General features: G+C 41.3%; 1 protein-coding gene across 1 annotated transcript; it reads right to left on the bottom strand.

Moving 5' to 3' along the window:
• Nucleotides 1-4,241: 4,241 nt before the first annotated feature.
• KLHL42 (kelch like family member 42) lies at nt 4,242-9,526 on the bottom strand. Its single transcript, XM_034759967.1, has 3 exons — nt 9,482-9,526; nt 7,424-7,655; nt 4,242-6,146 (listed from the first exon to the last, which is right to left on the bottom strand). Exons 1-3 carry the CDS (start codon nt 9,524-9,526, stop codon nt 5,695-5,697), a joined length of 729 nt encoding a protein of 242 aa, XP_034615858.1. The 3' UTR covers nt 4,242-5,694.
• Between the last annotated feature and the right edge of the window lie 828 nt (nt 9,527-10,354).

Here is a 10,354-nt window from a genome sequence, read left to right as displayed (position 1 = left end):
TGGAGCACCTGTCAACACTCCCTAATACGTCTAGCTTTTCTTTACAAAGAGCTTGAACAAGAGAGAGAGAGTGCATAAATCAGCTTCAGCAGGAAGAGTTGATAAGCATCAAATACATACTGCACAGAAGGGGGCAGGCAGTTCTGGGTCCACAGAAGGACGAGTCCTGCATCATAAATCTGACATTGGCAATGATTGGGAGGCTGAAGATAGGAAAGAGCTCAGCTCTGAGCCCTGGCATGCAGTGCAAGTGAGGCATTTGAGCCTCAGAGGGGGGAAGGAAAGGAGCAACTGCATTACAATAGAAACACCTCCTCCTTCAGTTTTTTGTCAGCTAAGATGCTACATGGTCTGTTGTTCTAAATGAGAACACCAGAATAGTCAGCGTAGCTGAGGAAGGTGGGAGATCCATCAGAGGAGACAGAGAGAGATGGGTTTGTGTGTGTGTATGAACAATATAGGATCACTGGACCCAGAATGACTGGTTGGGCTCTATTCACATTCTAGCACTGTTGGAAGTGAAGGGTCCATTTTATTAATTGAAAAATATTACTTTATTACAGTGCATCTGTCACCTCTAGGCATAGTGACAAATTTTTCACACACATTGAAACAATCACAAGTTATAATTAAAAAAAGGGAGTGCAGGGTTAGAAGAGCTCACATGTCCTTACACTAGTGAACCTCAGAGAAGTCTGTGAGCGCTGGCAAACTACAAGCAGCTGAGTGCTTTTATCTGCCACTGGAGAGCATGGGACTTGAGGGCACTCAGCATCCTGGAGAACTGGACCTTCCAAAAGGCCACAGTGCCTATTCTGCAAGCAACAAATGGAATAGAGTAGTTTCAGTTGAGTTGTGCTTTTTTTGACAGGCAGAGTTAACATTTAAGAAATTGTGTGCGTGTGTAATAGTTCTAGCTCCAGCAAAAAATGAAAGCATATTAAAAAATGCCAAGATTCTTATGGCATACTTAATACAGTACTTGTTTATTGATAACATCAACACCATCAGGAAAAAACAAAACACACACACCATGGTGCATTAAGGTACCAATTTTAAAGGTGGTGAAAGAACAATCTCACAAAGGCCAGACTCCTTTTCCAGCATCTTCTCTCCCTTTTGGATAATTTGCGCTGAAACAGGCACCGAGCATATCAGAGAGAAAACATACAATCTGTACAGAATGTCAACATTAATTAGAATATCAGGGGGAAATGTTTCAACTCCCCCTACCTTAAGGTTTGTGTTTTGTTTCTAAAACTTACTGTGGGTGTTGGGAGCCACCCTTTGGTCATCCTTATAAGTGCAAAATCAATCAAATCTAGTACAGACACTCAAGATTACTGCCTTCAGAAAGGAATTCTTGAGAGCTGCTTATGAACTCACCACACCAATCTTTACCCTTAAAGAGCTGCCCCAGATCATAACACCACCTACTGCGTGTACCTGCCTAGCAGGGAAGATAGGGAGGATTCATCACTGTGAAGCATCTGAACATGTCAACTGCTGAGTGTCATTATATGCTATGCCTTCCATTCTCTTTATGCCTCTGACACAGACCAGTCTTCTCACAGCCTCTGAATAACTGTAGTGTCATTTCTCACTAAAATGAGGATTCGATAAAAGCAACATTTGTTGTTCTGCAGCCCTCTCCTCTGCTAGGGGTCCAAAGTTAGAGAAATAAAAATGCTCTACGGGGGCTACATATTGATTGCTCCATTGTTTCATCCTGGTTATTGGTAAGAACAGCACAGTGTGAAAGGCAGATGGCCAAGTTCTAAAGGCTGATAAACTGGTATCATGTAATTTTAGCAAAACAGGCTGGACAATGGATGTAGCAAGGCAAAAACTTCAAAGAAGGGAAAATACAGACATGGAAGGTCAACTAGCAGGGCAGGGACGGAAAGCTATGGAAATTGGCCAGGGAGATTATGTGGAAAACAAGCTTAAATATCATCCAAATCTTATTTCATACTGAAACCACAGGCCATACCTGGAAAGGCAGAAACTATAGGTCTGATGATCTCTCTTTGCCTTCATCTCCGTGATCTTTACAAGCCCTTAGAATTGACCTCTGTTGTATAGTCAGTTTTTACTCTTTCCAGTTTTTACTGTCTAGTAGAACTGGCCCATGAAGCAAGGACAGTGGCGATGAGGGAATATGAAAGCTTGATGCCTGGGTACACAACCCTGAATAACCTAGACATGAAGGGCAAGAAGAGGTACTGAGGATGGATGGCTAAAACACAAAAGGCAGGTGGGGACAGGGGAACTGAGGTAAGCTATAGCTGATTATGTGAAGAAAAGAAAAAGAACCACTATGTAAACAAAAAAAAATTGACAAATGGAAAGACAAATCTGTTAAGAGATACAGAGAAGATTGTAAACACTTCTGAAGATAACTAATCTAGAGCAAGGTGGGATTCCTAGCTGCTTTCTGTCCTAACACCTCCCACAAGACAGTTTCAATAATGAAATAAATAATAACAATACTAAGCATGTATGTAGTTCTTTGAACAGGTAAAGTGTTTAATCAATTAAACTTCAACACACCAGTGGGGTAGATATTACTATCCATAGTCTGCAATTGGGGAAAACAGACACCAAGGAGCTAAGTGACCTGTCCAAGCCCACACAATAACTGAGGGGCAGAGCTGGGATTAAGACTCAGGAATTCCCAGTCCTGTGCTCAATTAAGTAGACCACACGGCCTCTCATTTTAGTATATTTATATAGCTGCCATTCAATGGAAGTTTAATTGTCCTTTACATTAAGACTGTTTTGCCCACCAAAGGAGGTAACAGATTGTCTTGCATCCCTCAACAACAGTTCCATTGGCTGACTGAGAAGCAGTTTGTTGATGAGCTATGAAAAGAGCCCCTCTGCCAGTCTACCTTGCCTAGAAGGGCAGTAGCTGCTAAACGATACCGTATGTGGAATATTAAAGCAATGGAAAGAAAAGGAGAATGGAATGGGACAGTCATTAGGATTTCTTCTCTGAGGTGTGGAGGGCCACACACCACGAGTTTCTCCCCAAAAGAAAAAATGGTTTGTGCAATGGTTATTTCAGCCTGGTTCAATACGGTCCCACAGCATTATCACAGCACTGCCCAGACGTTTCATTTGATGAGAACTGGGAGCTGCGGGGGGCGGTGCCTGCGGACGGTCAACGTCAGCAAAATGCCTCACGCCCCGCAATCAGATTACCTTGATGGGCCCCAGGCTGCCCACCACTGCATTAAAGCCTGTGCCAATTTGGATGTGTTTGAAGTAGAGATGCCAATGTCCGAATACTCCCCAAAATGTGTGTCATCTACTGTCTCAGCTACCACTCCCATCTAACTCACCGCTGCTGGCTCATCAGACCTTAAAAATAGTCATCTGATCATAGAGCGCAGAAAGTAGGACCTGCAGAGAAAGATTTTCTTCATTTCGTATAAGAGAATGATAAAGTTGACTGTACATTAACCTAATATAGTAGGAGGCCACCATGAAAGGAACAATCACTCCCAAGAAACAAAACAAAGCTCTTAAAACCCCAGCTTGGGTTGAAGTCATTGGATTAATAGACACCAGATTTGAAAGTTGTCATTCGGAGATATTACTCTAGGCAGGGGGTGAATCTGGAAGCGATAGCTCTTCACAAACAATTCAGCACATAAGTCACTAAGCCACAGAATGCAGACTGACTGACTCCGCTGCGAAGAGATCTCCAATGTATATTGTTCTGATTGTGATCTGGGGTGCCCTGGGGAGATGCTAGAAAAAAAAAATCTAGTACTGCAGAGAACTGAAGGAAAACAAATCATCAAATAATGTGTGTAAGGGAAAGCTGTCATGGGGTAATGGCCTCCTGCTCACATCTATCCTAAGACACTGAAACGACGTATTTTGAAAATATAAAACAGGGATTTTATTCAACTATTCCATTCCAGTCACCTTATTTCTACACTGGAGTAAATGGGATTGCTTAGGCTAGGTCTATACTACCCGCCTGAATCGGCGGGTAGAAATCGACCTCTCGGGGATCGATTTATCGCGTCCCATCGGGACGCGACAATCGATCCCCGAATCGGCGCTCTTACTCCACCAGCGGAGGTGGTAGTAAGCGCCGCCGACAGAAAGCCGCAGAAGTCAATTTTGCTGCCGTCCTCACAACGGGGTAAGTCGGCTGCGATACGTCGAATTCAGCTACGCTATTCACGTAGCTGAATTTGCGTATCTTAAATCGACTCCCCCCTGTAGTGTAGATGTACCCTTAGCCTGCTTGTGCTGGTATAACAGAGGCAGCTGCTCCTTGTGTGTCACATTTTCAAAACCATGGCCACTCACATGTTTGTGCGCCTAGTTGGACAGTAGGCACGAACCTGAGTGCTGAGGCCTCCTGATTGCTGTAGTCAAACTTGCACCGGCAGTTCATTTTGTGGGCACAAAACCAGCAGGCACATATTCTCTCCAGCCAAAAAAGAGGCTTCTACGTTGACTGAACCACTGCAAGGGATAAGCTTGAATTCTCCATCTTCCCCTATCATTGAACAAGCAAGGATAAGTGGCCCAGTCCTGGAATCAGCAGCATCCGTGCTATGTGAGAAAGCTGTGGCATGGGCTCTGCAGATGTAAGACTTTCATGACTGTCCTATCTCTCCCCTTTGCCAGGGGAGGAGTTGTGAATGCCACCCAAGCAGATAGAGTGAACAGGCTCTTCAGAACTGGCAACTAGCGAGAGAAGAGGATCCAATTGGACTAAAGATCCCCCCAGGCAATTTGAGAGGGGCTGTAAGGAGAGGACAGGAACCCTCTTCCCCAAAAGTGATTCTTCCCAAATCCCCCAAATTAGCACCTATGAAAAGTCAGAGGTCTAGGTCTCATCTCTGCCTGCCCCTTCCCTATGGGGCAGAAAAGGGATTTCCATAGACCACAGGCTAGAGTAACCCATATAACACCATCTGGTGGGAAGGTAAAGGACAAGGATTCACATAGAGCTGCTCAGGTGACAGTTCAGTTACATGAGCTCACCTCTCCTCACCACACCTCTGAGCTGCCCCACACTCCTTTTGTACATGGGGCTGACCAACCCCAAGATGGAGCTAGCCTGCTTAGCCTTCTGGGGCTCATATGCATTCTACTGCCATGTAACCTGCCCCCACAATTTGTTCCCTTGTTTCTACAATTGGATCTTAATGGCTGAGTATTTGGAGAAGCTTACTGAATAAATAAAAAATAAATTTAAAAATCATTTCTCCAGCTGAGCAGACGTTCCCCATTTTGAGTTTAGTGCCCCCTGACCTGTGCTTTTTTTTAAATGTAGGGAGTAGTTCATTGCCTGTCACTAACTTACATTAAAAGAACATCCAATACCCAGGGGAGCTCTTTTAAATCTTTGTGCAAATGTGCCCAGTGCCTACATGGATGTTTCATAAGAAACTGTAGGGAGATACCAGCACAGTGCTGTTGTATCTGGATTGCACACATGGCTTGGCATCATTTAAACTGCAGACAACAACAAAAAGTAAGTTTAATTGAAATTTTCAAAAATCCTGGAAACATCTCTATTGAGTTTTGCAACTTTTTTTTTTTTTAAACAGAACCAATATTTTATGCATAGGCTATGTGACCATGTCCCATTCAGAAATGAAAATAATTTATTTCTTCCAAAAATGACTGATGAAGTGAAAGGAAAAAAAAATGGTGTAATTACACTTCTATCATATTAGGCAAATATACAGAGCAGACCAACATGTTTTGTCCAAAGGCCGGAAAGCGTCTAAGTGACTCCCAACTGTCTGAAAATATATTATACTTAAGAAAAATCCGGTGTTCCAAGCTTGTAGATGGTGTAATATCTCTGCTCATTATATAGATCCCATCATTATGGAGAGTACAAGTCAAGTTGAGACCTGATTTGGACGTGTTCTCCTTGAGGTAGAGCCATTCTCTGGTAGCAGTGTTGTAAGACTGCACTGTTAACATGTCCTCACTTTGGCTGGATTTTTGGTTAGGTCCCAGTTCATGAATACAACCCCCTACCAGGTAGATGGTTTCCTCGACAGAGAGCATCTGCTGTTTGCGAATGTGGACATCACACAACTGAAAGTTGGTCCAGCAGTCAGAGATGGGACAGTACTGCAAGATGTTCATATTCCTGTCTGAAACAAAGGAGAGATGTTTATGCAAAAACCCAAACACATCAGTAGAAATCTATGGTATGTCAATCAGTATTACAGATTGTCTATCTGATTATTTAGAACCAGTGTGAACAACAATGTGTCTTCCAACCCTGCTTGTCATGTGTTAACTTATTTAAAAGGAAGTATTGGAGTGACAATCTTTTCCTTTTTGAGATTGGAGTCTCTGATCACTTTTTTTCTTTTGTAGAGGATAAAATTTTAAACCACTTTTGGCACAATGATTACATGATCCAAGTAGTATGAAGGGAGTAAGGGGCTTAGTTGAATAATTCCTGTGTGTTAGCTTGTGTGTTTCTTTTTAATCTTTGGTCACTGACTGATACTTGAAAATTGCTCCACTTCCCGCTGCAGAAAATATTCTCAGGTCTCAGCCAATGCATCCTTTAACTGGGGGAAAGGGAGGGAAAGGACAAAAATCCATGAACTCCCCTAGACCTTACCCTACAGTTTAATTTACTTGTGAAGCACCGAGAAATTACGGTGAATGGTGCTGTGGAAAACTATAGTGTGGACAAATAGAGAAGAGCTAAGTATATTTGTTTTCCTCCACAGTTCTAATACAGTAGATGCAAACAGTGTTTCCTTTTTATTTCTTTCCCCATCCATGCACCACAATCACTGATCATGTCAGCAGGAATACGCACAGCTCTGCTTTTGCCATTGCAAGATACAGGAAAGCTGCACAGCAATGGGAGGCTAGAGCAGTGATGGAAGGAAGCAGGTTTCTATTTAACTGTATCACATAAAAGTGATGGCTATTTCTGTTTATTTTCTTGGCAGAGCAATGGAAACAGCTTGCAACAGTTAAAAGGTGAACGGAAGTGTTTTTATTTGATTCTTTAAATGAAAAAGCGTGTTTGGGATCTTAGATTGCTAAGAGAATACATTACAATAAGAAAGTTATTTTAAAAGGAAACAAAAGACCTTTGTTTCATCTGCAACCACCAAACCCCTAAAAAGGAGAAGACTGATCTGCATGCCTTGAAGTGTTTTAGGATTTGCAGAGGTGTCGAACATAAGCAATTCCTTAGAAGTCAGGCCACTTTAACTACAGGCACCCTGCTTTTAATTTTTGGATGTCAATTATTTTCTTCCCAAGTGTTTTATCTTAGGTTATTTTCTGTATTTATTTTTAGAGCTTTCCACTTCATCTTTAAAGGCAGATTAAATTTTGGTCTTGAACAAACTGGTTTTGGTCTTTAAAAACAATAGGGTTTAAAAGAAATGTGTCTTACCTCTTGTAGTATATCCCCCAACAACATAAATTTTGCCCTTGCATTCACAAGCTGAAAATTCTGCAAGAGGGTTTGGCATAGATGCCACAAAATTCCACCAGTCGTGCTCTGGGCTGTAACACTCCACATTGGAAAGGGATTGACCGCCAATGGCATAGAGCTTTCCGTTTACAGCCAAAAGCTTAAAATTGGACCTAGAAGACACAAATTGGAAATTGGAGTAATGAAATAGCTAGCATGTGAAAGAAAAAACAAAGAAAGGAAAGGACATTATTTTTATGAAGGTTCCAAGATACCATCAACACTTCAAACTTGTACCATCAGCCAGTATATTATAGTCTGAACTGTTTTGCCTGTGTCCAAAATAGATTGTAAGCTCCTTGGGACAGGCGCTGTATCCTTTATGTTTGTAGAGGGTTGAGAACACTGACGGCATTCAGGAAAAAATAATAATGATGAGTATTTTTAATGTCTTATACTTATATTTCAAATCAATACAGTTTAAATGTAGCTGTTTAGCAGAGTAATCTGTTCTAGCTGTATTGTGTTTTGTGTGTGTGTATTCTGTTGTGAAGTACGTGTGCACACACAGGCACAGACGCTCACTCGCTCGCATGCGTGCACGCACACACACAATCTTATTCCAGTCAGAGTTCCTGGAGTTTCATGCAAAAACAGATTAATACCTGAAATTGAGCACTGTCCCTGGTCTGCGATAGTGTCTCAATAGCCCATAATAAATAGGCATTTATTTTACTACAGGGTAAATGACACCTTGCAGAAGACAAAGAGGAATATCTCCTCTCTATATTTCTCTCTTTATTTTCACCACCACAATCACCCTGAAAGTAACACATTTTGGTATTCTTCCCTTCAGTCCAGGGCTAGAGATTTTCACACCTTCCTCTGAAACCACACATTAACACAGGATGCTGAGCTCAATATACCAATAATCTGGTTTTGGTGTAACAGTATCAAAGTTCTATGTTTTCCCCTCCCAATTTAATCCACTGTGTCCTGTATATTTCACAGGCTGCAAAGGGAAACTTGCTGATGATTACGGTATCACTTTGCAACTTGTGCCCCTAAAAAAATAAAAATAAAAATAAAACGCACGAAGAAACATTCCAAAGACTGGAAAAAAAGGGGAGATAGGAAGACACATAAAAACTGAAGCAAAGGAGCAAGATGGGAAAGAGATCCAGAACGGGATCAATGGATAATAAAATTGCTCCTTCAGCACAACTTGTTCTGAGCCAGATCCAGCAAATTTTACTCAGGCATTAAATTCAATGGATGAAATGTATCCCTGTGCGCTGGACCAGCATAAGGCCAATGCAATACCCCATTCAAGTCCGTAAAGGCTTTAGTGGTACATTAGCTATGTGCTGCCCTGTACACCAAAAGGTGAGTTCCACTCAGTGCAAGCATGAGGTTACAAGTCAGTAAGAATACTGCCTATGTAGATATGCATGGTTTTGTCTGAACAAAATGAATGCTGTCTGGCAGCAGATTGCCCTGTAATTTTTGTGTATTAAAGATATTTGGGGAAGTGTAAGGGGGGAGGAGGGACGTCTCCTTCCAAGTGGAATCATTTTGTTCTTGTAATCCTGAGATGGTTCTGGAAACTAAAATGCTTCTCTGAAAGAATTATTTGCTTTTGATTCTGTTTGTGCTGTCGTTTACTATTAAGGCACTCTGCACATCTCGAATGTACAGTGATTATGTTTTCCAGCTTAAAGAATCTGGACTTAAGTGGCAATAATGGGTATGAAATGAGAGCCATTACTTGCAAAAACATTCGAGTTTCAAAGAGGAGCACCTATTTTAAATGCTATAGCAGGAAGAAAAATAAATACACACATACACACTACTGGAGTTCCATAACTGAGGAACTGTAGGTTGACTATGAGTACATTTTAGAAATTAAGCATATCCTTTAAAATTAGTAAAATTTTAGCAAGTCTATAGAGTGTTTGTCTGTGTGTTATGGAGAGGCAGGAGCAGAGCTCTGGTCTTATAAAATTAATTCACTTGGGCATATACAATGTCTTTCACCTGATGGCCACAAGACAACTTTGCAAAGTTGGGCATTAACCCCATTTTACAGATGAAGAAAGCTAACATACAGAGAAGACAAATGAATAATCCAAGGTCACAGTCTCATAATGGAATAGAACTCAGGTCTTAGTCAGATTTAGCTGCTCTAATCACAAGAAAATGTGGCCCCTTGCTGCTTTAGTTGAAGGGAGATCATTAATATCACATTTGTCTGATGGTGTCCGTATAACTGGAGACCTTGTTACAAATCTAGGGAAGATTACTTTGTGAATGATGTATGGCACAACCTTTAACTTCTATTAGCCTAGAAGGGGTTCCTGTCAGATATTCATGTAAAAGTGTTCAGATTACATATCTGATTTCAGCATTGGTTAATATGATGTTCAAAGCATACCCCTCAAATACGGGAAATCTACCTACAGCACTAACTAAAATATTTATTTTACTCACAGGCACTGATCATACTTTGTCAACACTTGGATCCTAACTTAATAGAGAGATTGCTTTGAACAACCACTTGCCTTTGTGTGCCAATTACAGCAATTGCTTTTATGGAAAACTAACATTAGGAAAGTATTTAATGCCTTTTTAACCTTTTTTTTTTTTTAAATGTGCTTCAGCAGCTAGAAACAAGGAAAGCAAGCACCATACAACAAACCACCTTCCCATAACCACTAGGCAGTGTTCCATGGACCACAGTTTGGGAACCACTGATCTCAATATTGGGTCAAATCCATTCCTGATGTAACTCCACTGACTTCAATGGAGTTACACCAGGAATCATACCTTTCAAATGCCCCTCATTTGGATGAGAGGTTTCAGAATAGTAGCCATGTTAGTCTGTATCCGCAAAAAGAACAGGAGTACTTG

This window comes from Trachemys scripta, chromosome 1 (assembly GCF_013100865.1).
Source record: "Trachemys scripta elegans isolate TJP31775 chromosome 1, CAS_Tse_1.0, whole genome shotgun sequence".
NCBI lineage: Eukaryota > Metazoa > Chordata > Testudines > Emydidae > Trachemys > Trachemys scripta.
Note: the sequence above shows the minus strand (reverse complement) of the source record. Positions and strands in the feature narration are given on the sequence as shown.